Source organism: Rattus norvegicus, chromosome 13 (genome assembly GCF_021556685.1).
Source record: "Rattus norvegicus strain SHRSP/BbbUtx chromosome 13, alternate assembly SHRSP_T2T, whole genome shotgun sequence".
NCBI lineage: Eukaryota > Metazoa > Chordata > Mammalia > Rodentia > Muridae > Rattus > Rattus norvegicus.
Genome location: NC_141546.1, coordinates 101495892 through 101514483, shown reverse-complemented (window position 1 = coordinate 101514483; position 18592 = coordinate 101495892). Strand labels below are relative to the sequence as shown.

The 18592-nt window shown below is 46.8% G+C and overlaps 1 protein-coding gene across 15 annotated transcripts in view; it reads right to left on the bottom strand.

The window, feature by feature from the left end:
* Gpatch2 (G patch domain containing 2) overlaps window positions 1-18592 on the bottom strand; it is a 140715-nt gene that overhangs the window by 3862 nt on the left and 118261 nt on the right. For 10 of the 15 annotated variants that reach the window (XR_015635152.1, XR_015635153.1, XR_015635150.1 and 7 more), the window contains one exon: window positions 6029-6123. Coding sequence is in view for 11 of the 15 variants with exons in the window: in NM_001401368.1 (NP_001388297.1) it covers window positions 6029-6123 (95 nt within the window). In the remaining 4 variants the exon portion in view is untranslated. Of the gene's footprint in view, window positions 1-2875; window positions 4016-6028; window positions 6124-18592 lie in introns of those variants that run through there. The other 5 variants (XR_015635151.1, XM_087580433.1, XM_087580435.1 and 2 more) reach the window with 1 other exon arrangement.

The window sequence follows — 18592 nt, the reverse complement described above, 5'->3', positions numbered from 1 at the left end:
CTTCAGACCCTGAATGTAATAAAAGCAAACCAAACAAACCCAATACATAACTGGTTACACCCTGAATTCCGTAGGTGTGTATGCCTCAGAGCCACGTGGATGGTCTTCCTCTAGCATTCTCCATTTGACTTTGCGAGCCGGCATTTTCACTTATCCTGGAGCTTCGTGGCTGTGTAGACCCCAGGACAGCTAGACCCGGGATTCCTGTCTGTCATAAGCCAGGCTGTAGCACAGGTGCTAGAATTCTGAACTCAGGCCCTCACGCACATCTCCCCAAGCCCAGAATATAGTGTTGGCTCCTCTCCTTTTTATTCGGTTTGCCACCTTCTCCTTACAGGCCCATGTCTTCATGGCTATAGAAGAAGTGACACAGGAACAACACAGAAGACCACTAAAGAGCTCATGAGGTCCTTCCTGAGACCTGAGGGACAAAGGTCTCTCTGCACAGACCCACACGATGCCTGTGGTGGCCCAGCTCAGTCCGAGTCTGGGTGTCTCTGGTGTCTCTGTTCTGGAGTATGGAGAGAGGCTGAAGTGGGCCACTTAGTACTCTCCATGGCTCATGAGTCAGACGGCCTCCTTACCTCAGCTCTGTCACAGTCTTCCCCCACGGAGGTTTCTCCTACCTGACTGAGGAAGATGATAGCTACTTCTCTGTTTGTACCTTTCTACCGTCACAAAGAGCTGGGACTCTGTCCTAGGCCCCAGAGAGCCTCTAAAGGCAACAGGAGAGTCCCCAAACACTGACAGTGACAATAACAAGTGCCCAAAGGCTCCAGATACAGAGCTCTCCTAGTTCTGGTGTGGGTGGGCTTGCACGGGTGAGGTTTGTCACTGTTCTTTAACTGCACACACACTTGCATGTGCCCTTCTGCGCACATTTTCTAGGGAATAAGAAGTGTCAGTGTACAGCATTCAGGGAACCAGAGTGGGTTTATCTCACTGCCTGGCAGCACCAGGCAGAATGCTGCACACGCACTGTGAAATGACCGATCCTCTCTTACGTACTACAGAGTGGTCAACAGTTCTGCATTCTCCATTTTCAGGGCTTCAGGACAGGAGAAATATCGCTCACCACTTGTGAAGCTCACTCCAGTCCGCAGGGATCAGGCTACCAAAATAGTCAGCAATCATATGAGTTTTTGGCTAACTGAATCAGATGCCAAAGGGCTGGAGGCCCCTCAGGGTTAGAGTGCTTGTCAGGCATTGCAGGGCCTTGGGTTCGATGCCCATGATGGTAAGAAACGCGCCCTAAGCACCATGTGACAGGAAGGGCCCACTATGGCCTGCAGCTTGAATGGCAATAGCTGCCCCAAGTTTCCTGGTTAATATGGCCTCCTACTTGATGCTGCACAAAGACATCATTTATGAGACTGTGAGAAAGACAGAATGAATGAAATGAAAAACGAACAAAAAATATAAAGTCAAAGTCTTAAAAAACTTAGGTCTTTATTTCAAGCAGTGACCACCCTGAGCCTGTGGGAGCTGCTGAGCAGGTAGGTGTCAGGCGACACTGTGTGCACACTGTGTGCACACACAACTCTGGCTTCTCTCTGAGTGCAGTGCGCTGGCTCTGCGGGTAAGCTGAGCTGGGCTCAGAGGTTTGATGCTGCCCTGACTTTAGATCGCTGGTACTGAAGCATAGAGGCCTACGAGGCTTGTTCTTATAAAGTGGCCAAGAACTTGTTCTTTCTCAGTTTAGAATGGTGTCTGCACTGGCTGGCTTTGTGTGTCAACTCGTCACAAGCTGGAGTTATCACAGAGAAAGGAGCCTCAGTTGAGGAAAGGCCTCCCTGAGACCCAGCTGTAAGGCATTTTCTCAATTGGTGATCAAGGGGGGAGGACCCAGCCCATTGTGGGTGGCGCCATCCCTGGGTTGGTGGTCCTGGGTTCTATAAGAGAGCAAGCTGAGCAAGCCAGGGGAAGCAAGCCACTAGGTAACATCCCTCCATGGCCTCTGCATCAACTCCTGCTTCCTGACCTGTGAGCTCCTGCTTCCTGTCCTGACTTCCTTTGGTGAACGGCAATGTGGAAGTGTGAGCTGAGGATAGAACAACCCTTTCCTCCACGACTGGCTTCCTGGTCCTGATGTTCTGTGCAGGAGTACAAACCCCGACTACGACAGTGTTTAATTTTTTTAACTCAGTAAGGCTAGTCAAATAAAGCAGTATCTTGTATTTGGAAGAAAAAACCCAAAGGACCCAATTTCTAAGTGCAGTGCATTCCCATAAAGGAATAATGGAAAAGACAAAAAGGAAGGCCAGGCCACTTCATTTGTCATGGATCTATTCTCTCTCTGCTTGGGACTGTGGCGAACGCAGCCTGATTTAGTTCTTGTTCCAGGTTCTAGCCTGTCTGCTGGGTCCCCTGAGTCCATTGCAGGAGAGCCTGTCTCTCCCCTCAGACCCTCCACACAGCAGAGCTTGTGTAATTGGCTCAAGAGACAACCATCCTGCATCGGCCTCTGTCAGTCACTGATCTGTCCAGCTGACTGCGAGCCTGACGGGCAGCCTGTTGAGTAATTTGGCTCCTAAAGTATCGGACTGATGTCGGATCACCAGCCAGTGGAAGGGGAGGTGAAGAGCAGCTTCCCACACAACTGCAAGCTCCAGCCATCCCTGCCCTGCTCAGAAGGCAGATAGTTATTAGTCCTCCATATTCTGTCCAACCCCTTTGCTGGCCAGCAGGCTCAGGGCTGGTAGTATTAGCAATGCAAACAGAACTGTGGGTAGTAACTAAGTCCCCAGCATCTGCCTTAGGGATCAGAGGTGAGGACAGGAGGCATGGCTACTGCTTGTCAAAAACATCACTTATTTCACCTGTACAAGCACACATAGTTTCCATGTAAATAAAGTCAATCTAATCAATGCACATATCCATAAATGTCCTTTATTTTCCTCTTGTTTTACTGTGTTCTTTGACTGGGGATGGAACCCACAGCCTTGCCAATCCTCAGCACTCCCTTGCTCACAGAGTCTGCTCCCCAGTCCTGCATTTACATTTTATACAATGAAAATTATGATTTAAATTTACATGGAAATATAATGTCTAACTAGTTTCTTTTTCTTAAATGATAAACCGTGAATGTAAGACATAGTCGTCTCACCGTGTTTGGAGGAGTGCTTTCCTGTACGAGGTTTAGGTTGTAACAAACTGAACAGCTCGGACACCAGAAACCGCAAATAGCGCTAAACTCAGTGCGGTGGAGGGCAGGACGCTGAGCTGGGGTTGCAACCACATCAACACACGTTTACCACGTTTACCGCCAAACCTTCACAAGTTCTGACTCCTACGGACGGTGACACCCAGAGCGGAAGTGCTGGCCTGCAGACGAGCGACCCCTCTTCCCTCTGCTGCTCACTACTTCCCTGGCCTTTACTGATGGCTTTTCTCAGACTGTAAATGCCCCTGCTGCGAGACTCTTGCTTTAGATAACAGGGAATCCACGGCCTTTGCTGGAGACACACACTGGCTTTGGTATGTGACTTTGAAGGTGGCAGAGAACAAGCCATACATTAAAAAAGTCAATACCTAACCATATCAATATTCGATTTAGTTGTCAATACACAACACAAGGGGGAGGGAGCAGTAAATAAGCTAAGGCACTGACATGAATTTGGTGTTCCTGTCACAATTAATAAATGGACACCCAACAGCACTGCTGGTTGGTGCGTCCTTCTTGACTGAATTCTGCTCAGCACTCTAGCGCTGAGGACTGCAGGGTGGCCCCACTTTGGCAGCAGCACAGTCAGATGTGGGGTTTGGGTTCTGACGGGCTGAGTGTCTTACAGACATTCCCTATCATGAGTGCATTACTCCAGTGCTCGTGCCGAGAGCCGTCAACTGACACCGAGCCATGTGGGAAGGGAAACTAAGTTCCGAGTCGTACACTTGCAGCTCAGAGAGGATACAAACAACATCCGCCGCCATACCGTCAGTCTGCTCCCTACTTTCCATGAGAACACGGTCTTCTTTGTTCGTTTTTACAAGTTCCATCACTTACATTCAGTGCTGACTAAAAGAAAGAAACACAAGAGTGTATCTCAGGGAAGCGTGTCTTTTGGAAGGTCTGCAAGGACCTGTGAACACAGTGAAAACATACCTGTGTGTGTGGGACACATTTATGTGTGGGTACACATGCACACAGCCCAGAGGAGGACATTAGGTGTCCGCTTTTGCTGTATATTCCCATGAGACCCCATGTGTCTTTGAAGCTGGAGTGAGACTGGGGCTAGGCAAGTCCTAGTGACTGATCTGAGCCTTGTCTCTGCCCCCACAGAGCTCTGGAGTTGCTAGCGCTCTTGGCAGTGTCTAGCTGTAGATAAGCAGCTTCACTCAGCTGTGCCATCAGTGTGGGACAACTTCCCCAGCTGACACCATTTGTTCCCCCTTGAGAGGACTGCTGCACGCAGGCTTGACAAGTACACCTAAAGTCAGTGACATAGCATTCTGAGTAACTAAAGAACCAAAACAACAACAACAACAACAACACACACACGCACACACGCACACACACACGCGCACACACACGCACACACACCCCCCCCTAAATAACTACGAACGTTACTCCATGAGCTAAAATCTAGTAGTAAAATGAAAATCTCAACTCCTAAAAGCCTCTCAACAGGCCTGAAGTAGAGTGTCTGGAATATTGTGGCACACATTTTTGACAAAAGACGGTTTTGGCTATAGTTAAGGTTTACGTCTAACTTCTGCATGAATGTCTCCTTGATGTCCTGAGCTCTGAGGAAAGAACCCTCCTGTACAGGTAAGAACTGTGTGACCCTTCCTCACTCCATACAGTGCTATGTGCAGGGTGCTTCTGCTTTGTCACTGTGACCACACAGGACATTAGCAGTATCCTAGGACTTGTCCTTCTGTGGCTTCCTGTTGAGGAATTCCGTCCTGGCCTCAGGAGACAGAACTTACCACATATATTAGACTAAAATGTGGCTGCTTTTGACTTCACAAGCATTCCATATTCCCCCACGGTAACCAGCTGGACGCATCTTCTATAAATTTCAGACACATAATAGGGTTGACGTCAGTATATGCAAGAGCGGTCTCTTTTTTCATTCATTTTATATTAGTGTGTTAATTATATAAAATAATGGGTTTTGCTGTGACATCTTTATAACTGCATACGATGCGTTTTGATGGGACCTGCTCTCCTATTACTGCCCCTTCACACTGCCTACTCCTTCCTAGTGGTCCTTCTTTTGGGACATGATCCTTTTGATAATTAGGTGGCATTTGGGCCAGATGGCCTCTTTAGCTTTGTCTCTGACCTTTTCCAGAGATACCCAGGCAATATCTCTTAATGAAAAAAAAAAGGACAAATATTTTCACAATATCCTGTAAGCTCACTCACATTGTATGTGGGAAGATTCTAATCAGAACATGGCTGCTGAGCCCACATGTACAGCACTGAGCTCTATCAACACCATGCATCATACTCCAACCGTAGCTTCTGACCGGAAGGGTAGGCAGGTTATCTCAGGAAGGAAGAGATGGTAGGTAGGAAGGAAGGAAGATAGGAAGGTAGGGACAAGAGCCAAAGGAGGTCTTCACATGTCCTCAGAGTAGGTGCACACTCAGGATGCTAAGGGCATTACCAGGGGAAAAGTTGCCTTTAGCAGTCACAGGGTGACCACCTTGTCCCCCACTCAGACCCAGTAATCACACAGACTTGGTAGGGAGCTGTTGTCCTCTCATCTGTTTAGGCCCTGTCTCTCCTGCAAGTCCGTGAAGTTCTCCAAGCCCAAGACGCAGCCGTGGAGGTTTCTCTATCTGCGCGGCCCACCCATCTGACGCCCAGCTGAGGGGGCCCAGCATGCGTCTCACGGATTAGCTACTTGCCAGGTCCACGGTGAGGGGGCTACGCGTCCTAATGTAAAGGCAGAGGCCCTGCCTTAGCTTCTGGCAGCCATGCGTCTCTTGCAGGAGGGTGATTACGGTCGCCTGTGTTTTATTTGTGGTGATTTATGCGCGGGCCATTTGTGCCCCACTCCAACCCGTTCTGTTTTACCTGTTGTAGTGGGTCCAGGTCCAGGCAATGGGGCAGCTTTTCTTCTCCTTTTGATGTCTCCTGTGCACAAGGATCCTAAATGCATGCTTGTTTGCCTACAAGTAATTATCAGAAGAAATAAAGACTATTAACAAAGGAGGGGGAAATGACATACAAATACACAGCTCGTATAATCTGAACCTAAATGAAAACATTCTCACCAAAGACGGAGCTGCATAGTAAAACCACCAATCTTGTTTATATCGAAACATAATTACGTTTGTTGACAAGCGTTCAGCAGCTAAATGCACCATCATAAATTGTTACTGGGATGAATAATATAAAAGGAATGCTTTTTAATTTTCAAAACTGGCAATCTTTCTGGCTCAACATAAAATCAAGCACTGTTGCTTCTGACAGGAAAATAGCGAAGATTAATTATCTAAAGAGATCACAATATTGTTGCTAGGTTATCAATTGGTTGCTAATGCTTTACTGTCAGAACGACATTTATTACAGGAAAAGTATGATCAATTTCTTTTAGGATATTATGCAGCAGTGAATTCTTTTAAAACATTTTAAGTGGACGGAAGGGAATGGCGATGCTGTCTTATAACTCACACAATTAGAATGTTTAATTATTTACTTGTCTGGAGGGAACACGGTGAATGCATATATGCCTGCCTGCTGCTCTTGAATATCCTCGCATGAGCCAGGTTACAGATATGTAGAGACATGATACACAAGGACTCGAGGGAGCCTTGTTAATTTAGGAACCAGTTAAAATTGCCTAATTTTGCCTAACTTTAGTCCTCTACATTAAAAAGGTTTTATAGAAACAGTGGCACAACTAGAACTTACAAGGGTAAAATCAAAGAAAGAAAATCTTCAGACTGTACAAGCCACAGAAGGTTTCTGCGCTCATTCCCAGGACCATGGCCCCAGATACAAGGTTGGGGTAGGGCCTGAGGACCAAACCAAGGAGGAGAAACAAGGCAAAGTATTTACTTAAAGTACACGAGGTTTTAAAGAATCCAAATTGAAAATAGCCCGATATTTCAGAAATGTAAGAGGTGATACAGAGTCAGTGGTATACATTCATACTATATCCATATGCTTATGTTTAAGCACAACGGAAAAGTCTGCTGAGCAGTGGCACACAGCTGAACAAATACTCCCATGTGCATGCAGTTCCAGTGAGTGAGTTCCGGAAGACAGCAGGCAGAGACCAAGAGCATGGGGCAGTGTACCCCAGAGCAGCAGGATCTCTGCGTTTCCCTCCTGCGCTTGGTCCACTTTTACAGACTAAGTTCCTGTGTAAAAATCACTGAGCTAACACATAATTTTGCTTTGCTCCTAAATGGTTCTTGTCACACAAAACTATAACATATTTATTGGATTGGAAGAGGGAAATATTGCCTCATGCTCTCAAGATAAATAAATGATTATGGTCATTTTTATAAACCATATAAACATTTTAATCATTATAAGAAAACCACAGAGACCTTTACTTTTTGTACCAAATTAATTCAGCAAGCATTTGCTAGTATGCACATATGAACTCAGCATATGTTTTTATACAGGTGGCAAGAATGCCCAGAACAGGGAGGGAGAGGTGGAGACAGGAAGAAAAGGGCAGTCTGCACTTACCACAAGAGTAATTAAAAGTCAAACAGGAAAATCAACAAAATAATTAGCAGTGGTGGTGGCAAGACAGTTCTATTACACATGCACACACATGCACACACACACACACGCACACACACACATGCACACACACACACACACACACACACACACACACACACACACACACACACACACACATACACCCCTGTAAGATTTCTTTCTCAATGGAAGGAGCAAGGAACAGCTCCTGTCTACAGAAAGGCAAACTGGAGCTCTTCCAGTTGTGCTTGTCTGGCTCTTCCTCCGCAATCCCAATAACAGCTGTTATCCCCATTAATAAATCTGATAAATTCCAACACTTCAATTTCCTATTTTCTCCAGTCATGAGTTTACCTTTCTTTTATCACTTGTGTAAGCATGTGTGCACATATATGTATGCCCATGTATGTGTGCACATGTGTGTGTATGTGTGCACATGTATATGTGCCAGGTGTGCCATGCATGTGTGTACATGTATGTGTGCCCATGTATGTGTGTCCACGTACAGAGGCTCAAAATCCACCTCAGGTGAAGTTCCTAGGCATGTATTTGTTGTCTCTTTTGAAGTGAGGTCTTTTGTTGCTGGCCTGGAGACCACTGATGCAGACTGGGACCCACAAGTGTCTCAGCCTCCATAGCACCGGGATCACACGCGTGGGCCAGGCCCCACTGCTTTGTCTGGATGGTTAAACCCATGTCCTTATGCACTAAACTGCTTTACTGACTGAGCTACTCTCCCGGTTCTGCCTTCACACATTTCATTCCACTGGCATCTCTTTGCCAAAACTTAGGCTCAGGTCTCTAGAGCCTACACCAACAAAACTCAGCTACAGTACAGGAATGCCTAAGAAAGAAAGAAAGAAAAAAAGAAAGGAAGAAAGAAAAAAAGACAGACAGACAGACCAGTCTGCAAACAAGAAAATGGTGGAAATTGGTTTTATTTTAGTGTGTGTGTGTGTGTGTGTGTGTGTGTGTGTACGTGTGTGAGTGTGAGTGTGTGTGTGTGTGTGTCTGTGTGTGTGTGTGTGCCTGTACGTGTGGGAGGAACCAGCAGTCAATGTCTGGTGTCCGTATCCCTCTCCATTTACTCTTGACTTCCTGCCTGGTGTTAGGAATGTGAACTTGGTTCTTTAACCACATTCACCCAGCAGTCACTTTAGCCCTGAGCCATGTACCCTGACTGCTAGCACTGCGGGCTTCTTCTACCCAACACTGTTCTCGAAAGAGCTGTTTATACCCCAAGCACTGAACTTCAGTTTTCACACTATTAAAATTTATTAGCAAGGCCCACTTTAAAGATTGTGGGAGACAGACTTCAAGAATACTTCCCTCTTCTAAAACTTCCGAGGATCTCTACAGAGAACACAGCACCATCTTTATTCAACAGTCCTGCTCACCCAGTACAGGTACTCACTGGGGGAAAGAACTAGCGGAGACCACAGTCAGAGGCAACAGGCGGAGCAACCTGAGACCTGAGCCAGAAGGAAGAAGTCCATCAGGAAGCGAGTGCCCCGCATGTGGGGAAATTTGGGCTGCTAATCAGCAGGAGCACAGGCTGGCCCCAGGCAGGCCCCACTTCCACCTCACTCTAGACATGGGTGGTGGAGCAGCTACAAACAACTTGGTCTGTTATTCAGGTGTCACGGTTAATGTAAAACACAGCAGTTATGATTTTAATTTAAAAATCAATGACTGTCTCAAAGGCAGCCTTGCGTCTTTAGTCTGCTCGAGTTCTGCACAGCACAGGGCTGCCAGCTAGCTCCTTTTGGAGGAGGGGAAGGCACTGGGGCATTTTAAAGACAATACAACATTCTATGAATATCCAAAGTTAAAAGCTGCATTCTCCTTCGGTAAGGCCTGTCTGAGACCTGCCAGTGACAAAGCAGTGCATCTGTGCTAGCTGCACACACTGGATGAGAGGAGAGGAAGGCTGGCGGCTCAGCTCACGGTTTTGCTCAGCACCCTCAGGTCAGCACTGGGAGCCAGGCATGATGGGCTGCAGTCTAGACTCTGCAGCCATCTACGCAGACAGAGGAACAAGTCTGCTTGGATTTCCCTGTTGAGGAAAACCAGAGTCCTGGGGCCCTCACTTTTGTTTTGCTGTTTCAATAAACTGCCTCTGACTTATCCCTATTGCTTACTGCGAGCCAGCCTTTCAGATGGTCTGACTGTAGGAAACTGAGCATCTTATCATCTGGAGGGAGGAAAACATTGTCGTCGTCGTCGTCGTCGTCATCATCATCATCATCATCATCATCATCATCAACAACAACAACAACAACAACAACAACAACAACAACAACAACAACTAGTCCAAACAGGCCTATGATGACAAACCCCACGGAGAAGCTCCTTGCCCGAGAGAAGCGTGGCTTTGACAGGGGCTGACAGCACCGAGGCAGGCCATGTCAAACACAATAATACTACAGGCAAGACAACAGGAACTTGTCTCTTCCATGCATGCATTTACAAAGAGAGGCTTTTCTGAGCATTAGGCCTTGCAAAAGCTGCCCCCTGGATACAATGTGTTCCCAAGGCCTGGGACAAGTTACAGAGAGAAGACAAGCAGATGTGACCATGGCCCTAGCATTTGGCAAGAACGCTTACTGTCAGCTGGGACAATATCTGCCTGGACAGGGCATCAGCTGCACAGAAGTGAGCAGGGTCTATGGTGTCACTGGAGGAGTGCCCGGGTGGCAGAGGGATGGACAGCACTGCGAACCGCAAACCCGTGTGACCATCCCTCTCTAGACTCACATGGCCTTCTCTCCCCCTGTCAGTATGTCTCCACAGATTACACTGAACAGGCTGGGGTGGGATCGGCTCTGCTCCTTCTGGCCCCATACACACAAGTCTGAGGAACTTTCAAGCAAAACTTTAGGACAAGGACTCAAATCCTTGTTTCTCAGTGTCTTCATTTAAAGTACCCTGTTGTCCTCACCACCCTCCCTTCTCCTCCCCATGTATACATGCGTGCATACTTGTGCATGTGTGCTGTATGCATGGTCATGCACATGCATGCTTAGTTCAGAGGTTGGTGTCTCCCTCAAATGTTCTGCACTAAGTCAGGCTCACACAGGTTGCCAACTCAGCCCAGCGAGGCAGCTTGCTTTAGGGATCTCCTGTCTCTACCTCCCAAGAGCTAGGATTATAGACCTGGTTTATATGTGGGCGCTGAAGAGATCGAATTCTTGTCCTCGTGATGGTGTGCAAGCCCTTGGGTCTGCTGAGCCTCTTCTGTGTCAACTCTCCCAGGACGCGGACAGCGAGTCTCCATTTGGAATTGTTAGTCTTGGCTCTGATGCCTTCTCTCTGTCAAACTTTATCACCTGGCTTCCCATTCTGCTTCATCCTACATCAAGCCTCCTTGAATGTGTTGCATTTTAGGTCAGTTTCCTGAAGTAGATGCCTGGCCACAGTGACAGGGCTCTTCCCACATCTTAGTTCCTTCAGAAACAGGCCACTGCCTGCACCTTCCCAGGCGTTCACATTCAGGACCAACACCACAGCTTGCCACAGGAGCTCTTTCTAGGATTCCTGTGGCAGACTCTCCCATGGGAAACTCAGCAACCCACATCTATTAACCCTGCATTCTGTGTCCAGAGCTCTGTCCCTGGACATGGGTGCTCCCTGCCAGCACACAGCGCTCTCAGCTGCTACTGACAAGTCTGTCTGATTAGTGGGATCCAGCTTACTGTGCTCACCATGGCCGCGCGCCTTCAGAACCAAGTTGAAGACCATGCAAACGCTTCCCAGCAACAGCTCTTCTCCCCTCCAGGGCAGATAATACCTCCTTTTGATCCGTTAATAGAGAGATTTCCTGAAGCAGGGGACTGAAACTGGCCATCTAAGCATCTAGCTATGCATGGAAGCCCACATACGCTCAGCACTCAGGAGACTGAGGCAAGCGCACACTGACATACGTTAAAGGCTAACTTCACGGTGACTCCAGGTCATTGTGAGCTACAGTGAGGCTGTCTCAAGAAATGATCTTTCCATAACACTTCAAATATCTCATACATACAACTACACGGTGACTCCAGGTCATTCTGATTCTCCTAAAGCTTTAAATACCTCATACATACAGGGTCCCTTTCTAGTACAATAGATGGACAATAAAGTGTAAGAGTTTGGCCAAGGCATCCTCCAGGTATCGGCACATACGGACTCCAACAGCCACTGCTTTACTCTTGAGAGCACCACCCACTTCTCTTCAACAGACCCGAAACGAATGCACAAAAACGAGGAAACCCACACGTGTGCAGGGCAAAGCTTCCAAGAACTGTGGAGGGACACACTGGTGACTGGTTCTGTGTGCTGGCATTTTGTGGGGATTTCTTCTTCTTCTTTTTTGAGCTGGGGACCGAACCCAGGGCTTTGCGCTTCCTAGGTAAGCGCTCTACCACTGAGCTATGGGGATTTCTTCTTTTTATTACTGGCTGCTTTTGCACCAAGCCCCTAAGAAGACATAGGATGCACACATGGAAAAGTAGGCGCCAATAGAGCAGGTTGTTGGGGCAGAGGGCAAATCTCTATCAGGCAGCTAAGCTGTGACTGCTAAGTCACTTCGGTTACCATGGGTCTATCGGCCTGTCCCTGTTTAGCTCCCATCTCAGATTGCCTGCTCTATCTGTGAAGAAGACTCCGGTGGCGGCCATGTTTGTCAGTGCTGGCAGAGAACGCTCACACATCTTTAGCACACCGTGTCACTTCTCTTTGGCTTCTTTTCCATATATTCAGAAATTGACTCAACTAGTATGGACTTTACATATTTCGGGGGATGATTTTAGATATTCCCATGTAAAATATGTGGCGCAGATCGCATGCGCAGTGACACTGCTTCTCCTACACTACCATGCCACTTTGCAGGTAAGAAGCCTCCGGTACAGAGAAGGCAAACATAATTCATCCAGGTTCACACACATAACGGACAATGAAGCATGCTGCTGCTCAGTCCCCCTGGAGGCAGCTCTGTGAGCTGCTCCTAAGGCACAAGCATGTGACACAGTAACTATCACACACATACATGGCTCTATTCATACGCTATAAGGAAAGAATAACATTGTTTTAAATAACAATTATGTTGTTGTCTCCTGGTCAACAGAAAAGATTGTTTCTTCTTTAGCATTAGGTTCTGTTTGCTCTACCTATATTATAGCACCTTAGAACAAAACACCCATTTTTATCTCAGACTTAAAAGCTTATAAGTCCTGGGGCCTGCAGTCCCCCCTGCCATGGGTTTTCTCCTGGTCCTGACTCCATGCCATAGCCATGCCATACTTTCTGCTTTGGTGTAGTCGGGCTGTAGGAAGCCTGGCTTGGGGACGGACACCTGTGACAACTGGAGCTATCTGCATGGTGTCATGCCTCGTGTGTGCCATCCACAATCTGGAAAAGCACTTGTGCGACACTGGAAACAGCTACTGTAGCAGGGTAGGCACTCACTGAAGGGTCTGGGAGGTTGCTGGTGAACAGACTCCCATCTGGAGGGAAGAGCTAGCCGCACCGAGAGGGATGGAAGTGAGCGCTCCACACCTGCTGGTTCCTCCAGAACCCCTGCCAGTCAGTCACCGAGGCTGTGTTAGTGTTAACCTCAGAGCACAAACAGTCCATTCACTCCCCAAACTGCCCTCCCTGTTTCCTGCCTAATCCCGTCATCTTGGAGAGCTGGTTCTTTCTCACTCACAGTTCTCTCAGGGACATGAAGGCCATTTTCCTCTTCTCTCTTTTTTTATTTTTTCGGAGCTGGGGACTGAACCCAGGACCTTGTGGTTGCTAGGAAAGCACTCTACCACTGAGCTAAATCCCCAGCCCCCATTTTCCTCTTCTCTTAAGTGTTCTGAGCCCACTCCCCTTCAGATTCTTTCCCTCCATATCTACATCAGTGTGGCACGTCTGTCATTGTACACTTACCTTGATGGCGGCCTTCAGTTGTTTTCAGATTAGAAGGATCTGTCAGTTAACTGTGGGAAACTACTCCAGGCCGACGGCCATGTCTAAATCTCAGAACCCAACAAGCTGCTGTCGTTGAAATCAAACCTCTGGGAGGCTGTGCCCTCAACATTGCAACAAAACAGGAATTTCAAAAAAAGTATTTCTCCAACTATTATGTCAACTCAGTGGATTCAATGTATTTAATAATTATCAAATCTTCAATTATTAGATGCTAACCGAAATGCAGAGTGAGACAGGCCACATTCTCTAAAGCCTCCTTTGTAGTTTCCATGCATGACTGGGCTGTGACACTCTGGCTTCAGACTGAGCTCAGCTGTGACTAAGCCCACTCAGGAGTCAGTCATGTTGCCGTCTGAAGTGCACTTGTGAATAAGTCAAAACGCAAAGGGAAATGGGGCAGCCACTCTTATCTGCACACGGACATACTGTTTGAATGTCAGCAGACACTTGTGAAAAATGGAACAAGATCTTTGTTGAGTCTGTTAGGAGTACCGTGTGAAAACAAACATAACTGAATCTTGTTAAATTGCTTACTAGTGAAAATCTACTGGAATCAACTGACCTGCCACCTCCCTGACATGGCCTTTTGGGTTCCACTACAGAAATAAGTACTCATTCTTTAGAAAAAAGGTGTCTTCTACTTTAAGCTATGGTTACTTTCTACACAGACTATATGCCACGAAGGCAGTGGGGACCGCACCTGATTTACTGAAGACTATTTCCCTCAGCAAGTGCATCCTTGCTAATATCATATGCTTACAAAATAGTAACTGAATGAAATTTAACCAGGCATGCCCAGAGCTTACAAGAGTTTTCTCTTAAAAACCATTCATACTTTTATTGATTCCAATTTCGCTGAGTGTAAGTCCCTCCTTACGGAAACAGAAACATGCTAGGTTCCTTTGGTGAGTGTCTTAGACTGTGGGGTATAACACCGCGTGTTCACTACAATACAGACCTGCACCCCACTTCTACATTGCTGTCATTTCTGAATAATTCTGCATCTGAGTGAAGGTCCCTTCTTCCACCATGGCTGGGTAAGTAAATCTGACAAAGAGGCGGAGTATGGCAGCTCTTCAAACTCAGTGCAATTCCAAGTATATGGGAAGCTACAACATGCGGGTTTATTCTCAGGACTTGTTTGACACTGAAATATTTGAATCAAATTCCCCTTAAAACTTCTCTAATCCAGGTCTATTACTCACCGTATTTAAAGCCCTGATTTTCAATGCTCATGAAGTAAACAACCATGTTACAAGAACCATTTCAAATACAAACCATTTTTTTCTTTTCCCCTTATACACTTACTGACAGACATAAACAGGTGTATTTCTTCTTTTTTAAATTCAGATAATACACGCTAGATGATCAGCTTCCCAAAGAGTTGTGATTTCAAAATGTTTTCATATTTACAGACACACATACGCCAACTTTAACAGTCTTTAAGATGTTAATGGGGAAGACTGAGCGGGTTTCCATAAAAACAAGGGGTAAGCTTTCAGGAAGCAGGCAGGTTAATTGCCAACGTGTCCCACAATACTATCGTGGTGGGGACTGAACCCAGGGTCTCATAAGAGCGCGTGTGCGACTGCGGCAGACCTGCATCTCCAGCTCAAGATCACTGGCTTCACAAGGACGAGAAGTATGACTGGGTCACATCCAACGAGAGCTTCCCTAGCGCTGACTTAGGAACACTGTCCTTTCATACGGAGGGGTAATCGGAAGACCTGCTCACAGGGCTAATCTTAAGGCAGGGACAGTTCAATCCCCACCAGCACTCAGTGTCAGCTGCTATGAGAGGCTGGCTGTTCCGGCACATGCTCTGCCCCAGCACTCAGGGGCAGAGGATACAGAGTCTCAGTCTGCACTCTACAAGACCTTATCTAAGGAAGAAAAAGGAAAGGAGGCTTCCTTCTCAAGGGGGGAAACATGTCAGTTCTGCATTCATTCGTCCACCCCCCAGTCTGTAAGTGGTTAGGAGGACAAGCCCAGGGAGCCAGGGAGCCAAGTTCAGTTCTTGCTTCTCTGTCTGTTGTCTTAGGCATTCTGGCACCTGGCTTTCCTTCTCTGGAAATGGAGAGGCTAACGAAGCACCTCCCATAACGCTGACGTGAGGAATAAAGTCAGTGTGTCTCTTGGTGCGCAGTCAGCAAGCCCCTACGATGGGAATACGCATGCATTAAGAATGCTATATATGCTCTGAGGTAACTGAAAACTGAAGGGTGCAGAGGGAAGTCAGGACAGAGTTGCTTACTTGCTTTATGATCAGTAAACTAAAGATATTAGGTATTTGGAGGGCTGGAGAGAAGACAGTTCCATGCTGCTCTTGCAGAGGTCTGGTTGGTCCAAGTTTGGTTCCCAGCACCCACGTCAGGCAGCTCACAGCCACTGCCACTCCAGGCCCAGGGAGTGCGGCACTTCTGGTCCCCACAGGCCCCTGCACCCCATGCACGTTACCTTCCCTTTACACATCTAGAAAGGTGCACAGGTACAGAACAACAACGTGTGATGCTTGCAATGTTCTTGTGAAGGGCGGAGGGGCCACAGGCAGAACTGGACAAGGCTCTGATGTGAGTGTGGTCATCAGAGAGGATGAGCTGGCTTCAGATTTCCAGAAGTTTACCAGACAGCCTGAGAGTAAGACCGGTCTGTTCAGGTGTCTTCCCAAGAGATGCAGGTCAGACCACAGGGTGGGCAATGTCCTGAACAAACTGAACCGAAATGGGGTGGGAAGGGGTGTAACGCAGGCTGGGATGACGGCTGGACTTAGAAAAATTCTCCTTGTAAATATCTGACTGTGGAACCTTAAATCATTTTATGCTATTTTAAGAGAAAATAGTAATTTATTTTTACTTTCAACATAGAAAAGTGTATATTCCCAGTGAAAATACTTAACATGTGCAGAATAAACAGGAAAAGAGGAAAAAAAAATCCTATCTTAATGATTATTTTACTGGCAGTCACAATGGTTGTGTGATTTTGAGCCTGCTGGCTGGTATTGCCATATAAAATAAGTACTCCCATGCCCTTGACATGGACTATCTTCAACGCTGTTCAAGCGTAGACTGACAAAGCGAAGCCTACAGGACGGTGTTCTGAATTTGAGCTAGAGATGTCAGTGTGAACCACATCTTCTACCAGGAACAAAGGAAAAGGGAAGAAGAGAGAAATCCTATCGGCTTCCAGAAAGGACTCGAAACTATGCCCTGGCAATCTAAGTGGTTTCCGTATGACAAGAGCAAAGCTGCAATAAAGCACAATCCGGAGTCGATGGAGTCGCCCGTCTCAAGTGGGACAACTGGGCAGCCATTAGGATAACACCTGATGGACAGAGACACATCACTGTCTCTAAGAGAAAAATTCAGCTCTGTGAACTGAAAGGAAGGGCCAGATCCACGCCTTCATCAGGCCACCTCCACATCATCTACACCACACAGCACAAGTGGTCCGAAGAGGAATTTTTCAAGGAAGTAATCCCAGGTGGACAAAACCAAAGCAAAGCAGGAGAACTGTCACCATGTTGCATTGCTCATGGACAAGTGGCAGTGGCACCAAGGCCAATGCATTGCACAAAGAGCTGAACGAGTGACAGCACACACGTGTCCCTTTGTTAAACCCAATGCCACAAAAGAGGAACCTGACTGAGGGCACTGCCTTACTACATCTAAATGCTAGTTATAGGGCAGAGAGGACAGAGAAGCTGACCTAATGAGGCCAGTGGGAAAACAAGGCAGGCTTGTTCCAGGTGGGCTGGGGCTGTTCACACGACTTCACCCCTTTTGTTTTGTGTATTCAGATTTACTTACCAGGTTCATGCCAAAAGGAAGAAAACAAAAATAACTGAGCTCTTTCCAAAACCTTGTCAGTTTTGGGTCCAATCTGATGTCTTCAACAACAACACAACAACGTAAAGAAAACAGGATATGTATGGAAGGAGAATTCATAAGTGTAAGGGAATTAAAGACATTAAAGAATAAAATCAGTCAAGAAATGTGTGATGTGACATATATTCACACGTGCTAATTTTACCTGACTTTACTGATAAAGTCAGCATGATGGTGTTACCATGACTTTGTCAGAAGTTGCCAAATACTTTGATCAGTAAATGGATTAATGACCTGAACACCAAGCAAGTGCAAACGGCCAACACATGAAGACATGTTCAAATCTTCAGCCATCAGAAACATGGAAATGGAATCTTCATGGAACCCCCAGCTTACTCCAGCCAGAATGGCTGTCAGGAAGATGCAGAACAAATGGCAGCAAACGCTGGCGAGGATGGCAGAGAGGACCCTAGTCCATTACTGGTGGAAATGGAAATTAACATAAATTCCTCAGAAAACCAAACAGAGAGGATACTACTCCTGGGCACATACACGAAGGAACCCAAGTCATCATGTACACACACACACACACACACACACACACACACACACACACGCACACTGCTATGTCATCTGCAGAAGCCAGGTGCTGGCATCAGCCTACCTCTCCACCAGAGGAGGAGTGAGTACAACAGGATTGGAATAAAAAGTAAAACAAGAGAAATGCAGGACAATAGAAGTAGGATGTGTCCCAATAGTGTGAGCATTCAAAGTGTGAACAGCGCAATCTAGTACCATATGTGGAATCCATATTTTAAAAAGACACAGAAGTAGGAGCAAGACCATTTGGAAGGGGTAGGGCAGCCAGCAAGAGGTGGTTGAGACTGGCAAAATGTACTGCGGTGAATATGACGTTTGTGAAATGCGTGTATGGAAACGCCTCAAGAAAACCCAGGGTTTATAAATCAAACATATGCTGATACGAAGGGCCTGTGCTGTAGAGTGAACTGGCATACTCAAGGTGTGTATGTCTAGCAGGCAGGATCTGCAGTTGGCGAGAAGAGCATAGGCGTGCACACTTGCTAATGAATTACTAACATCGCCTCTCCGGCATCCTCGCTCACCAGCGTCTGCAGCC